General features: G+C 45.4%; 1 protein-coding gene across 1 annotated transcript; it reads right to left on the bottom strand.

Moving 5' to 3' along the window:
- Positions 1-4,107: 4,107 nt before the first annotated feature.
- lysmd4 (LysM, putative peptidoglycan-binding, domain containing 4) lies at positions 4,108-8,694 on the bottom strand. Its single transcript, XM_049030535.1, has 3 exons — positions 8,566-8,694; positions 7,492-7,760; positions 4,108-6,712 (listed from the first exon to the last, which is right to left on the bottom strand). Exons 2-3 carry the CDS (start codon positions 7,756-7,758, stop codon positions 6,188-6,190), a joined length of 792 nt encoding a protein of 263 aa, XP_048886492.1. The 5' UTR covers positions 7,759-7,760; positions 8,566-8,694; the 3' UTR covers positions 4,108-6,187.
- Between the last annotated feature and the right edge of the window lie 8,044 nt (positions 8,695-16,738).

Below are 16,738 nucleotides of genomic sequence, written 5' to 3' on the forward strand. Positions count from 1 at the left end.
CTCCATGGGTTACCAGAAGGTCGCTGGGTCAAATCCTACGGTAGGCAGAGTGATGTCGCCGTTGGGTCTTTGAGCAAGACCCTCAGCCCCAATTCCTCCCTGCCTGAACTCAATTTAAATTTTCAATTTTATGTCTCTTTGGATAAAAAAAATCTGCTAAATTAGCACATATGCAAACTTACCCTCAGATTCTGTATATCTGAACAGAGATAAAAATCTACCTTTAAAAATTGTATCAAAATATCTAGGTTTGTTTTCAGTGGTATTTCTCCTGGGCCTTTTCCTTATAAGGTGGACTTGCGTGATGCTGAAGGAATCTGGAGGGACTCCCCGTGGTTAAGCTCAAAGCAGGAATATCACCGAAAAAGGTTTGCCATTAAAAGCTTTGTGATGCAGCATGAGTCTTCGTGGGAGGGCATGTTGAATAGGAAGTGTTCTTCTGAATCGGGGTTAGATTCTGACTAGAGACACAAATATGAGCAATCGAAAGAAGTGCCCTGAATTGGAGCCCCGCAGTCCGCAGAAATACAATAATGCATATAAATCTGACAAACATACCAGTATCAACTAATTGAAAAGAACAAAATGCAACAAAAAACATCAGTCTGTAACCATGAATCTTTTTAAATGCAAAAATGTGGGATTCCTCTAACTTAAGAACGAGTGATGGACTTAGGATTTTAAACAACAGAGGGACAGCAGAATTGCTTGGTTTTTATCGTGTTTTGTCACCATGTGCTTCACTTTTTGCACTGGCAAAGAGTTTTAAATATCTGTTGATCCAGAAATGATCATTTGAAAACAGATCAGAACTTCTTAGAGCACCTTCGTACTGTAAACCAGTGTTATTCTGTGATCCACACTTGTGATGACAACCTCAGGATCAGACCTGAGTGAGATTACAGGACAGGAGAGAATCTCTGCGCTTTGCTGATTAGGACTAATAGCTACCTGATTAGGATGGCTGGACCCCATCGTCATTAGTTTCAGCCCTGGCTAGCCAGCAGCTGCAGTAGGACTGACATTATTGACTTTCCTCTGCAAGATGGTTTTATGCATTTTGCATAAATATTACACCGGAATTGAAGGTCACACATTAAAACTTTCCTTGCTTTTGTAACTAATTCAAATAATCACACAGATATAAGCTTGTGAAACGTACATACAGTGGGTGGTCAGTGAAATAACAGGCTGTCTCTGTGATTGTCTGGGCAACAAACCATTTTCTGTAACCACTTGTCCCATTCGGCATCACAGCAGAGCCAATCCCAGATGCTGCAGGCACAGGGCAGGTGAACAAACTAGGATCGGGTACCGACCCATTGCAGGGCACACTTAACATCTTCTTGGACTATAGCAGGAAACCCTCCAACAACACGAGGAGAACATGCAAACTCCACACACAGAGCTGCAGCTGGGACCTGAGCTCTGCTCCCAACACTGTGCTAAGCACCGTACCACCAAGTCCGTAACATTCAGGCAATGGTGGTAAACTGTAACAGTGGATCTCATCAAAGACAGGGGCGGGGAATAAGGGCCTGGTTCAGGGGCCTAATAGGGAAATTACTCTGATGACTCAGAGATTTGAACTTGTGATCCTCCAATCAGGGTACAGCACCCTAACCTGCTGAGTCACCCAGCACCCCCGCGGCTAAAAAGCGCTTCGTGAGAATTAATCCAAGATGTACCAGCTTCCTGAATTTTACAGCAATAAAGCGTAAAAATTCAGGAGAACAATCCATGGTTTGACGGAATCGAACCAGGACAGATTTATTTCGTAGTAAATGAGCAGAATAGAAAGGTTGAGCATCACTCAGCTGTGCTGTTGACAGGACGTGTCAGCGCTGTCTAGCAGGAAGGCCGTCCCAGATCCAAGGCTTACAATCAACAGACTTTCTTAGAGCCTGACTTACATCCGCTCAGCCGTCATGCATCTCCAGGTAGGTGACAGACACCGATGCTACGGCCGGCTGTTTGTACAGACAGAGCGTTTAAGACCACAACACCTGACACGTCATCGGCGGGTAGCGACAGCATTTAAACACCTGGACAGTATCCCCTTCCCATTCAGACGAATAACTGTAATGGCGATCTATGTCCACTGGCTTATGGAGGACCTACCGAAATGTGACCATCACCTCAGCCAAATGTCAGGCTGTTTACTCACAGCTGTCATATAAACAAGATCAAACTTAATTACAAAATGACATGGATTTAGGGTAATTTTTTTGTTTGAAGGGTAAGATGAAGGAGGAGGCAATTCTAACGCCTCTGAGGTTTTCAGTGAGGTAGGTCTCACACGCAGATTCGTCCCCCTCCCTCCCCTGAACACGCCTCCCTCATCAGAGGCTCACTAGAAAGGCTTTTCTCACACTCGGATTACCAGACCCAAAGGCAACGCGAGGCGGTGAGAGTCAGCCATACCGCAAAGGCAGAGCCTGCAGTCGCGGCCCATCTCCTGTCGCCGTCTGTGGTCAAGCTGTTTTTCATACACAGAGAGTAACTCTACACCTACAATCAGAGGCATAATTCCACGTTGCCTTTCATGTGCAGATCGCGCTCGTCTCAGAGCGATCGTCCCCATCGGTATCGGCCAACCCACGAAAAGACATCTTAACCTGACGTGAACCCCGAGGTCAATCGGAAAACGGAGTCCTTGTCCTGTTCGCATTGTGGATTTCGTTAGCAGTGGTTCCTTAAGGCCCTTCAGCTGTAAATAGAGATGTAGGCAGAAATTCGCCCCCTCCCCCAACTAGATAAAGAAACACGGGACACCACCCCCAAGTGCCCAAGGATAAAATTTGCCAGATGGGGGGAGCAGGCTTGTGTACAGGACAAATCATATATTTTTGGCATTTTTATTTTGCGAGTGAATATTTGTGTAATATACTGTATGGGTGGCAACTCACCCACCCACCCAAATTTGCACATTTATTTGGGTCCCCTGAGCCTGCCTAGGTATTCAGCCCTTATTCCACTGCGCCCCCAGTGGAAAACGTGTAAAAGTACCAGCTCTGCCCGTGCAATCAGGAAAGGAACAGAAATGAATCGACAGGAGTGGAAAGTGAAGCGCCGCGTTCAGATGATTAAGCAGCCGGAGTGTGAAAAACCAGCTGTGGGGCCGGATTCGGCGCAAACCCACATGCTAAACAGCTAATTGATTTTTCATTAGGACAGAGAAGCACACTGACGCCCCACATCTCCTGCCTGCTGGCCTCTCTCACACACACACACGGAGTCCAGTGACATTAGCCACACAGCTGTGCGGGGCAGCATCTAGAACCGCAGGGGACTAGGAGCCGGTCGGCCCAGCTGCCAACGTGATTTAAGCCCAGAACCAAGGTAACCTTCCGAAAGCAGCGCTGGGCTCCCAGCTGGCTCTCGAACAACACTGTGGAATGGAATTATTCAGCTATTCTTTTGCTGTGCAGCTTGGCAGAAGGACACGAATAGGCCAAAGTGTCCATGTTATTACGCAGCGCTTCCATAAAAAAGACTTTTAAGTGTTACTTACAAAAACATCCTGAGAGTTTGCTGTGTCGTGCCATTTTTGGGATGAACCTGAACCACAGAAAAGTGGGATAGTCTGAAGTCAGGACCTAGTTTGTTGACCAACCAAGAATTGGAAGCTTCGCTAGTTTATTGTTGTTTGTAAATGTACAAAGGATGACAGAGTGAGAGGCGGATAACCTGCTCAACAGGGAAACTCCCAACGGTACCCGGTTACAGATATTTTCTGTAACTACAGGTTGGATGGATTGTACTTAAGTGTGGACAAGAAGGCAATGGCTCATATATGAATATGAATAAACTCAAACAAACTCTGCTCAACTAAAATGTCACGTTTACGGAACTGCCCCTTTTGGTAGAAGACCCTAAATATACAACACATTTTATTCAACTCTGCTCTCCCTCTCTATTGCTCCACCTTCTGACAACCTGCTCTGATCAGACAAAACGAGCCACATTTTCATTCAAAGGCGATATGAATGTGATGTTATGGATGGTTTCTGAGAAACTCACACTCCCCCTGTTGGTCGTTAACCAGAAAGACGCGACACAGATTAGTGACCAGTCTAAGTGACACTTCCAAGAAAAGACACTTCGTCAAATGTCAGAAATACTTTAATAGAAAAACTATTCAGACGTTACAAATGTGGCATTTTTGTCCGAATTCTCATTTTCTGCATTAACATGAATATGAATTACTGCACTGTTAAGAAACTGACACTCTTTTTTTCCTTCTGTATTAAAATTATTTTAAATACCAAGTGTTAGTTTGGCACATAATCACAGAGAGGTAACAGCTTTGGAGATTGGAAGCATCGAACATGATACCAAAAAACAAAACTAAATGAACCATGAATATTTTTACAACAGGCCCATTCCACATCCGCAGTTCAATTGCAATGTGTTAAGATTGTACCACTAAAATAATCTTTAATCCACAGAAAAATGCTGAAGTTCCTTGAAAATAAAACTGAATAAATTTTAAGATAAAAGTAAACATAAACCGAACCGTTTACAGAAATCCCAACAAAAGTCATTTAATTGCAAATAAGATCACATGATAATTATGTCTTTTTCAGAATTGATTAGCGAGTCTAGCCAATCCAGATTTAATTAAATAACAATACTGGTTTTATTACATATACAAGAATAGTCAAAGTGCCTGTGAATAAGAGCATCAATGCACTGAAGTCCCAACACGCGAGGCCGAAGACGCAAGCAGGAACTTATCCAGCACCATTTCTCATCCACATTCGCTCAACTAAAAGACATCAAGTCTTATGTTCAGCTTAGAGCCGGATAAAACAGGACTGCATAGTCCGTACAGAAAGGCGCTATATAAGACAAAAACCTGACATACCTGGAAGATCACGTCAGCTTCAGGAGGTGAAGCCAGGCGAACGAAAGCGGATCTGAATCCCACGTAGGTCACTGTCCCCGCGCACGTTTCTTATCGTGCACAGAAAACTCTCCCATGTGGCAATGTGGCAATAACTCAGGTTAAATTAATTAACCCAGATGGTCACTCGGATTACAGCATGCAGTTAAAAACGCCTGTTCCGAACTTAAAGGTGCAGAAGCACTTAATGGTGAGGGTAATATGTCACTGAGCCACGCCCTGTTTTACTCTAGTATAAGGTGAAATACATCTGACAAGCGGCATCTCTTACACGTCATCGTACAAATAAAACTGTAATTTTTCCAATTAAATAAGTTATGGAGAAAACAGATATAGATAAATAATATCACAAAGTACAGACTAATTATTTACATAGGCTTACATCATACCGATCAAAATTGGTTACGGAGTTTCTCTTACTGTATAATTAACAATTAAAAAAAGGTTTAATATATAAAATAGCGTAATTCCTGAATTTTCAACATTGGTTTGACACGATATTGGCTTTGCAAAGTGAACTTGGCAACTGCATCATTAAAGCCAAAACTACCTGTACCTTTTACGGGTTTTATTAACAGAGATCTACTGTTTTCGGTAAAAACGTTTTTAGTAAGTAGGGAAACTAATTTTAGCATCACCACACCGTACAGGACATCCCTTAATGCTCATCGCTTAAATATGCCCCTTAATACTCAGTATTATTTAGCTTACTCAAGTTGCAAAGGTGCCACTGTTTTTCAAATAAAATTCCGGCTTATTAAAATAACTGAAGAAAACCCTACACAGCAAAGGACGTGGGCAGGGATGTGCATGTATCACCGTGTTTATGACATTTCACACTGGTGTTTTAATCATCTGATCTTTTAGTAGCTCAAAATGCCCCAACTTGGGTGGCTCTAGACTATTTTAGCTTAAAATGTAATAATGTATCCTAAAGAAATGTCGGAACTTACCTATGGCCACAGATGCACAGTAGGCTAACTAAAGATAATAATAATAAAAAAAAACTAAACAAAATTCTTGGCTGCGTGCCGGGTGATGTAAGGAGCTAGAACCATAACAAAGACAAAAGCTGTAGACAATTGGACAAGCAAAAAAATTAGAGGAAATGCACGCAGAAGGCAAAAATGGTGTTTTTTTTTTAAAGGACGATTATAAGGATGCAAACGTCTTTCCGTTAGTAATATGGAGAAGGCCAACTGCCATCGTGGCGATAAATCCCACATGATCATGATGATCATCAGGTCCACAGCAGCTCACTTTCCCTTCCTCATTTCCCTACTGAGAGGGAAGCAGGTGGCTGACCAAGCTGCCGTTCGTCTCACTGCCATTTGAGGTAGACATGGAGGTGTTGACCATGCTCTCCAGGGGATGTATCACTCTGTCCTGCGTTTTGTAGTAAACGACATAAAAGAGAGGCAGGATGACCCCGATCAAAAGCATGAGAACCACAGCGTTCCACCACTGGATGCCCCAGTCCGCCCCATGGCTGTGTGACGAGCCGGCCCCGGATGTCTGCTGTGGGACCCCCGGGCCGCTGGACGGCACCTCGTCCTGGCTGTCCGTGGTCTGTATGAGCCTCTCGATGTCACGGTCGATCTCTTTGAGGAAGTCAGTATAATCAGGAAGATGTGGGGCGGCGGTGCCCTGGGAGGAAGGCAGGTGGGATTCTGGGTGCATGTAAATCAGCTCGTTGTTCAGCTCCGTTAGAAGGCCGTGCTTCTTCACGGGGATTCTGATGGATTTCAGGGCATACAAGTCTTGCTCACGGATCAGGTTGTTCAGCTGTTTTATGTCGGCTACCTGTTTCACGAGAGAATCAGTCACCCCTCCTGCAATATTCCACTACCATTTTTACGACAGTAACTTACCTGTAAGTTCTAAGGAGATTAATTAGATTAATTGACTGTGGCCCAGTCACACTCTCCCCCAACGGATCCCTACTCCTCGCAACCCTCGCCTTCTACATTTTCTCGCACTCCTATATACTTTCCCCAACAATACAAAAAAATCTTTATTAGCCCAATTTTGCGTGATTTGTCCCAATGAAATAAGGCTCATAAGATCTGCATCTGTGGCTGTCCCTTCATGTGCAACCACTCTGCAGCGCTGATTCAGGTTTGGTATAATTTATCTGAAGCTATAACTAGTTTCAGATCTTCACCCACACATCATGTCGGGACAGTTTGAAAATGCTCTGGCAAATACTTTTTGAGTTATCGCACTACCGAACAGAGCAGGCTAAAAACCATATGTACCCCATGTCAAAGACAATTTTGGTCCAAAACTAACTCAGTATAAACTCTTATTCAGGAAATGCAAGTGGCTGCAGATCAATCCTTTTTACCTCCTCACTGAGTCAGTGCTGTGAAATCTGGAGTATGGAGGACCCGAAGTGACCCGAAGTTACAAGCCGGGGGTCCACCAGCACGCCCCCTTGTCAGACGCATGGATGCCGCACACAGACTTCTAACCAGAAAGGGGATCTGCCCTCCTGCCCTTGAGCCAGGTTTCTTAACTGCGTCAGTAAAATCATACATGACTCTAGGAGCATGATCCTACTTCTGAGCGGCTGGACTCACCTTGCAGCCGTACTGCAGGGCCAGCTTGTTGAGGCTGTCGACGTGGGAGACAGGCCGCTCCAGCAGCAGGACGCCCCCCTCCCGCGCCCGCTCCTGCCCGGACCTGCGTCCGCGGGGCCTCCGCTGCGCCATGCCCAGCTCCTCCTCCGAGGACTCGGCGGAGTCATCGCGCACACCCCTGAAGACGTACACCTGACCATCGGCGCTGGCGTGGACGTCCACCGGCGCCTGGAAGGCTCGGGGGAACCTCTCCCCGGGGCTGCCCATGGCTGCGGGAGAGAGAGCGGGGAAGACCAGTCACCTCACTGACAGCTCGCGGGAAGAGAAAGGGGAAGAGGGCTCGTGAGCGCAGACGCCATGCAGGATAGGGCCTGGAAAGTTTCTTTTCACTTCGGAAATGAAACAACCGTGTTGGTTTTAGTAAAGATACAAATGCCGAGAGTAGCTACCTCCCCCCCACAAAAAAAACAAAAACAAAACAATACAGCTGTTCATCGGCTTGAAATACACAGCGCTGCTGAAATGGGCTGCATGTGCGCGACACTTCACTGAATAACCGTACAGTCTTGGACCTCGAACTTGTCTGACAGACGTGCTTATCACAAGCCTACAGTCTGTGGCGTCCCCACAAACGCAAGGCTACGATCAGCCGACTAAAGACAGTCATTACCGATGGCAGATCAAGCGCATACTTTGCTGCGGGCACCACACTGAAGTCCGACGTGTTTACTGACAAACAGGAGTTCACACTCGGTTTTCCGGTTAAGTAGGTAAATCCGAAGGTTGACTGTGATTCTCATACTGGACACTGTCCTGGCGATTAACTGATAATATCACCCCGCCATGAACACATTTAAAACGCTGACGATCGGCCCTCGAGACTGCATGTAGCATTAACGGCGCATTTTAATGACAGCAGCAAAGCGCAGAGAGGTAAAATCACGGATACTTCAAAGATTAACTACCTGTCTACGTGAAAAGTTATCCTGACAGCGCATCGATAACGAAATTGCTATAAGTTTTAAGAAATCCATGACTTAAACGTGTGAAAATTCAGCCATAAAAGGTACTCACCCGCTTTGAATGCAGGGTGTTTGCTGCCTACATAATAACAAAACACTAAAAGGCTCACATTATGCCTGAGATACAAAGTAACCACCGCGCTGCGTGGCGGCCAACCCCTGATGGATCGGAATGTCCACCAATCACGTCAATGGTCGACGACGCCACTAGCCAATAGCGCAGCGGATTTCTCTTTCGGTTTTCAAGGTAGGTAGACTGAGGCCCGCTGCTACGTGTTATGTCTCGTACTTTGCCCTAGGTGGACGTATATGTACGTAGCATACCTTTTGTGCGTCCTTCGGAAGTTAATGTATTGCATGCGCGTGGTTTCTTTGTGCTGCATCAATTTTCTTCGAGTTTTCGGTTTCTTTCCGCAATCCAAAAGCATGCAGTGAGAGTAATCTCTAAATTGCCGGTATTGTGTACAAGTATGTCCCACAATGGACGAGAATCTCATCCAGGATATTAGCCTGCTCTGTAACTCGTGCGTTTGTTAATATGCTCCAGGGTCTCCGAGATCCTACGCCGAATAATTGGTTGGAAATAGATGCATGAATTTCTTAAATATTTCACACACAAAAGGCGTGTGACCATACATTTTATGGACCACTAGAGGGCAGCAGTAGACCAACTCAGGAGTAATGTGCATTATATTGAAAATATATTTTTCCACTAGAGGGAGCTAATATGTATTAGAATTTAATGTCTTGACAATGCACACACAAAAAAAAATATGGAAACAAGTCACGTGATAAAAGAACAAATCAAAGATTTCAGTGTTTCATGTAAAGTTCCCTTTAGTCGTAAACATGCCACTCATGACAGTATGAAAGGAAGGCAGTCCGCAGAGCTACCACACCTGTGTGTTTTTTGAGATACAATTTAATTAGCACCTGCCTGGTGGGGGACATTCTAGCACCTGAAACACCAAGTAATGAAGCAATTATGAGCACAACCGGGTCTCGCAGCCGGGTCCACGAGGCCTACCTGAGAGACAGCACTGAAGCCCAGTAATAATACAGCCAATCACATCTCTGTGTTGGTGAATACCTGACATTTGGGAAATGGTCACCTTAGAGTGTATTTTACTTAATGCAAAATAATCTACATGCACAAAGGCCTAAGTTTGTTTGTAGATCTTTGTATCGCCTTTTATATTCAAGTCAATTCAGTTCAATTTCTTTTTATATAGCGCCTTTCACAACAGAGTCGCCCCAAGGCTCTTTATATGGATGTGTTGGGATACGTTACTGCATCATTACCACAGAATTATACAAAAACATGCAAAAGGAAAGACAAATGAAAGAAAGAAAGAAAGAAATGAAGAAAGAAAGGAAGGAAGCCGGCTGACAACGAAGGAGAAAACATTTGTTAGTATTTTTAGAAAGCAAATAATTATACATGATATTAATATAGTGTGGGGTCTTTTTCATAAGCAGTAAATGCAAAATCTGACGACCTGCAGTAAAATGATGCTCGATAATCCTGCATGTTCTGCATCGTCTGCAAGCCCTTGCTCTGCATCATGGTCTTCACCTCTGGTGGCCCGGAATTGATTCCTGCCGAAGCGTGGAAGTTTTAACATGGGTGATGGCTGATGGCTGGTCGAGGCCACTGGAGGAATTGCTGGGTGAGGCAGGGTTGGGTTTGGAAACACAAAGGGCAGAGCAGAGTTCAGCCCGGCTGCACCTGCAGAGATGCAGCCAGGCAGAATAAGATGGTAATGGAAAGGCTTATATCTCGGATGCCGGATTAAGGACCTTTGTCTAGCCTTTGTTGAAGAGAGGGCTGTGGTCTTTAACTTTGATAATTAAAAAAGGAAATTTATGTTGGTTGTCAGTCTCTGTATAGCTATGAAATCATGTTTAAAAATGCCACATAATTTTGCTTAGATATAAAATGTTTGACCTTTAAAGTGCTGGCGGTTATATGTGGATATACATTCATCTGGTGTGAGCCTCATGTTGGAATCAAAATAAAGGTCACGCAGGTAATGAAACTGGTCAAATTTACCAGGGAACTAATTATCTTCGGGGTCAGTGCTGGTCTCTGCTTTCACACCACGGTATCGTCACATTTCCCGTAGCTCATGAACACAGTGGATCTTCAGATACCTCAGGCAGGCCCTGCGTTTTTCTGGAACAGAAAAGATTGCATCTTAGTAACCTTGACCCTTCGTTTGTCATTTTTCAGGCTAATCTCTGTTAAAAGCCTCATCTTTGTGTATTTTTGAAGCCCTCTCCCATTGGTCCCATGTCCCGTCAGTCAAAACGGGGACGTGGGCATTTGCTTGCTGCCGTGTTTGACTAAGAGTCCACTGAGCAGGGCGGGGATTCTGCTTCTCCTGCCTTGTCAGCTGATGCTGATGATGCTGGTGTCTATCAGCTCTGAAGGACTTTGCTCTAGCTTGGGCCTGCGGGGAATGTAAGCTCACCAGGTGCTCCGTGTGTTAATCATTGCTGACAGAACGGTAACCCTAAAACTGCCCTCTTGTGATGGATCAGGTGCACCCACAAACTGTCAGCCGAGTGGGATTAATTATTCTTTATCTCAGAGCCTGTGGGCAGTGCGCAGGGCGGTGAAGAAGCTGCACATTCAGATCACAGTTACACACCAGTGTGGTCTGGAAGTATGGAATTCAAGGATGTTTCCTTACGGTGTCCCTTCACATAAGCGCTGTGAACAGGTGTTATATTGTCAGATGTTTATTTATGGCTAACAATCAAAATAATTAAATGAGTGAATTAAATACATTAAATACTGTACATCTGGACCGAGTTTGTCATTAAATATGTAAATCTCACCTGGAAGTAAAGGGATTCTGTCCTTGCTGTTTCATTGGCTGTTCCGGATTTAATTCAGGACTGTCCTTCAGCCAATGGCAGCTAGGTGGCAATGTGGAGCCTTCTTGGGCCCCCTGAATCCTTATCATTTCTCATTTTTGGCCTTGACCACTCCTTCCAGCTGAATTAGACACTAGATATGAACCATGAAAAAATGAATTAAATATGAAAAAAAACTTCCCATATAGCTCCGAGGTCATAGGTTTTAAATAAATGTGATTGAAATAATGATGCTTTCAAATGATGAGCTTATTAAAGGGTTTTGGTATCGATGGAATCACTCGGTCTGTCTGCATTACCCATAATCCTCTGTATTACGAGGAGGGAAAGTGGGCACGGCAACACTCTTTGTTGATTGGTAATGAAAGAGTGCAACTCGTTGCGGTGATGAGGGTTTCACACCCTGTGAGATCCAGCGATGCTGATTCCTTCGATCCACTGCACATGGTCATCAATCGATCTTCTCCATGACCAGTGCTGAGTCAGGGCGAGCCCCTTAAGCACAGGGAACAAGGCAGGAGATGCAGCTCACCCACCACACACACTGAGCAAATTAGAGAGTCCTCAATTCTGATGCTTTCATCCTTTGAATATGGGTTAAATTTGAGGTTGCGATTAATCAGACGCATCGGTAATTTACTCTGCTGTTCTTTTGAACAGTTTCTTTGCCATGGAAACCAGCCGCTTATGTTCCACAGGGTCTAATGGTTTCTTGGATACTTTGCCGGAATATGACTACAAACCCAGCTGTCTGCATTCTCAGTTGTGCTTTAGGCATTGATTAAATATCCACAGAAAATATTCTTACTATTATTATTAACTATAAATTAGGTGTGTGTGTGTGTGAGGGGGAGGCCCTTTTACTGAAACACTTAAAGCCCTTTATAGAACCCCTTTGTTATATCTAATGAAGATACAAAGTCTACAGAGGTCAACAGACTCCCGGTGACCCTCCTAAAGTCTGCATATCACTGCTACAAATTGCTATCTGCAGCGTGCCACACTGTGCAAATGCTTGCATTTTTATGCAGCTTTCGGATTCCGGATCTCCATAAACACCCCCTACCTTTAGAGGGAAGAGCTGCAGTTAGCATGACCCCCCCCCCCCCCATAAGCCTGAAACAGCCTGCGTAAGTCATTTTACATTCACGCCGCACCTCGCATGTTGTCTTACTTGTGACGCTTGTGCAGCGCGCACTGCTGACTTACAAACAAACGCTTAACGCCGCCTGTAAATGCTGCTCCTCCTCCATGATGGAGACAGACAGTGCGGACAGGGGTGATGGAGCGTGAGGACTGAGCCTGAAGATGCCCTGTGGATGAACTGTGAGGAGCGGGAGTCCGTACTGCGTGGCTGTGGCGGAGGACATGATTACACGTTAATCCAGGATAATGCCTCTTTGCTCACACATCAGAGGATTAAGCAGCACGATGCCCAGTGGGAGGTCTTGCCTCCTCATAATGTATTTATTTACATTTTTGCATGCTGTTAGTGGAGTAATAACAGATCGGAAGGCAATGCTGCATTTTTTTCCGTGGAAATATCTCTCTCAGATTACAAATGTTTGCATGGGTGGTATTCATACTGCAGTACCAGGCTCTGCTTGGTCAGTGGTACTGAGAACGTCTCACACCAGTAGACTTTTGGATTAATACCGTGATTAATACCCTGACACTGTCCCAGCTGTGCAGGATCGGCTATCCGGTTATGCGTGTAAATGTGTGTTTGTTGTGGCTGACCTGCCTAATAAGCCTGGCTAATGAGGCGGGTGGTAATGGTGGATAGGGGCAAAAATGCCTCACTCTCATTCTGGATTAGCGGCACAGCAGCATACACAACCCCCCCCCCCCCCACAAGAACCAGGAACAGGAGGGAGTAAAGGACACAGTTAAGGGCTCTCACAGCCATTTCAGCATCCTAAAAGCAGAAAGGTAACACTTTACCCAAAACTGTCATCTATTATCACTATAGATACCTTCATAATGCATTATAATGGTCAGCATAAGAATTGATAAAACATCACTACATCTTCTATTGACATAAAGCATTACAGTGTTTATGATACTTCATAAACGACAATGAAACTCTTATCTATAATGCTTTATGAAGCCTTCGTGAAGCATTCATTATGCATAATCGCTATAATGTGTTTTGCCGTTTTTATAAATATTTATAATGCTTTATGAATGCATTATAATGTATTATGAATGTGTTCATAAATTCTCATAGACATGACATTCACAGAAAGTGTTATATCAAGAGAAAATGTATGGTACTGGGAGTCTAACTGCAACCAGACAGACGCAACCCAGTTGTCATAACTCATTCCCAGAGTACCTGAGAGTTGGCTCTGCCAGGAATGGGGTGGACATGAAGGTCCGCGGGGTGATGAGGTTCCTTGGTCTCCTCAAGCGAAGGAACCACCATCAGGAAAGGCCTGTTTTCCTGGTTCCAGCACCTCCATTACCTCTGTACTTCGTCATCATACAGTAATACACTGGAGAGTGTCAGGGCAGGTAACAATTAACACGCCTGTCCTGATACGAGTCGGCTTCCGACGACAGAAGAGGCCCCATCAGGCTGAACACCCCAGGGTGTGACCTTTGATTAGTAACTAGGGACTGCCCTGAAACATTTCCATCTTCATTAAGGATTTCTAGTAGAAGATTTAGGCTTAAGCTGAAGTGAGTGACTAATAGTTTATGGTTTGACACAGGATCCAAAAGGTAGATGTTTGTGTGGCGAGAACATTGGGGAAGAACTGTGGTCACTACCTGCTAGCAGACTATCACAGACAGGACTGTACCTTTAAGAAAAGGCACTTTACCTGATGCAGTCTGTAATTATCTCCTGACGCTTTTCCAGAATGTTCTATGATTCATAACAAAATGTTTGTACGAAGAAACACAGCTTGTGGGTCACTTCTCAGTCATGAAACCCGTGCAGTCAATGTCAGGACATCCGCTTCATCTCAAGGGGACCTAACTGAGTGAAGGGAGCCATAATCCCCCAAAACAGAAACACAGGTTAGTGAGGTGAGTTAAACAGGGTGACGCCGAGTGTCTGGCAGTCCCCATCCCCTCCTGTCGGGGAGGGCTGGGGGCCAGCAGGGAATGCGGCTTGGTGACACGGAGAATCCGTCAGCCGCGATCGCGCAGGATGCTCAGTGAATCTGAAAGTCCAAGCCACTCTTTCCGGTGACTGACACCATGCGCTTGCACATAAATTCAAAGGGTTGTAACCCTTTCCAGTCTAATGAGCGTCACCGGCTCTCCTCCTGAGCTCCCCAGAGACCTCCGATCAAGCCGTACCGTACTCAAACACAACTCTGTCGTGAAGAGCAGGTGTCCAAACTTGCAGGTCAAACTCATGCCTGATGCACCTGACTCCTCCAGTTACCCTCCTTTCAAAAGGTCATTATCCTGGCGGTTCGCATACTTTTCGCATCAATGACCTTGATTGGCAATGTGGCCTGTGCGTGTTGGTTATATAAGGCTGTCTTTATTTTTTATGATGACCGAAGATCATATCACATTTTAAGAACCATTCATGCAGAACTCGTTTAATTCTAAAGGGTTCACAAATATTTTCCTGCATCTATGTGTGTGTGTATATATGTCGAAGATATATATATATATATATATATATATATATATATATATATATATATATATATATATATATATATATATCAATGTAATATATAGGCCAATACCTCTAAAACAACTTGAATCCTAGATGTTGTTGTGTCACTATGGGTTGTACTGAGGTAGAGGCTGCTCCGCAGACCGTTCTTGGGTCCTGCTCTGCATGATGTGGGCCTCGACATGGGTTACGCACTGCTTGTCACATAATTAAAAGATCAATCGTGCCTTAAAACAGAGCACTCTGCTGTGCAGACACACGTGGGTGGATGTGGCTGATGAGAAGCACCTTTCTCTTCCATAAAGAGCAGCCACCTGATACCACCGTGTGTGACTTCATGGGAGTCTGCATATTCAACCGCAGAGCACGTTTCAAGTGTCTAACAGCCTCATCGATGCGGTTCAGGTACGTATACGACGCCCGATCTGTGGGGGGTCGTGGTGCAGGAGGGCGGGGGGGGGAGAAGGCTGAGTTTCCGGCTTGTTTGTGTGAGTTTCAGAAAGAAAGGAGAGCATGTTTATCGTGAAGAACTGCAGAGAACTGCAGAGACTCGCCCTCCCTTCCTGACTCGGTCATGGCCCCCATCCACCATGATGCCAGAAGCAGGCCCAGGTGGGATCGCTCATCCCATCATGTGACTCAGCCCCCCCCATCCCGAATTAAACTGGAAACCATCAGATTACAAACCTGGGTCCTCATGTGAAATGAAGTGATATTTATTAAATAATGAATTTTCACTGATGCTTTCACCTCAGCCGGGCACAGTAGGACCGAATCGTTTAGGAATCGGGCCGGGGGCCGGCTTGTCCGGAGCCATGATCTCGATTACGAGTGGCCCGGCGCTGGGATCCCGCCGCGGTCCTGGCAGCCGTGGTAGCCTGACGTGCAAAGGCAGCTCACGCCGGCGGGAAGCTGGAGCCCTTTGCGGGCTGATGGATCGGGGGTGACAGGCGCTGGGCGCAGTGTGAGGCGCTGGCACCGGGGCGTGGGGGGGGGGGGGCGGGTTCAACCTGAGGTTAATGTAAACAAACAGCTGACGACGGGATGCCACAACTTATTACAGAGCGAGCCGGCGGAGAAATCCCTCAGTGCCACCGGCCCTGGGCCTTGACCCGCCCCTCCCCCTCCCCCAAAAAAAAGGACCTGCAATTTCCTCTGTGACAAGACATATTAAAGCCGTGCTGCGCCCCGCAGAGCTCTAACGGCCTTCCTCCGCCACTGCTGACTCACACAAAAAACCTGAAACCCAAATCCTCCTTGGTCAAATGGCGCATACATTAATTATACTATACTCTTAATTATCGTGCTTGTGTTTATTTTTCCACAATCCAGCATGGGGTAACAGTGAGATATGGTAATGTTTGTTTTATCCATTTATCTAAGAAATCCGCGCCTTTAAATACTGCACTTTATCTGAAACAGAGCAGGGTACTGGCTCAGACACGTCTAATGTTTAATTACTTACTTGCCATGTGTATTTTCTACTGTCCTACTGGCAGCGATTTGTAAAAGCAGTACGTTTCATTAACTGAGTCATTATTTTACTGGCACACGGCACCCGGTGTCGGCATACACTGTGGGGGGGGGTCCACGCCACTCTTAATTAAATCCACCCCCCAGCACACATTCTCCCTTTTACAGTTGGGTGCTTTTCCAAAAACCTGGAGCCCGTCTCACACTCTGCTGAGAGCCTCCT

The sequence above is a fragment of the Brienomyrus brachyistius genome, chromosome 11 (assembly GCF_023856365.1).
Source record: "Brienomyrus brachyistius isolate T26 chromosome 11, BBRACH_0.4, whole genome shotgun sequence".
Taxonomy (NCBI): Eukaryota; Metazoa; Chordata; class Actinopteri; order Osteoglossiformes; family Mormyridae; genus Brienomyrus; species Brienomyrus brachyistius.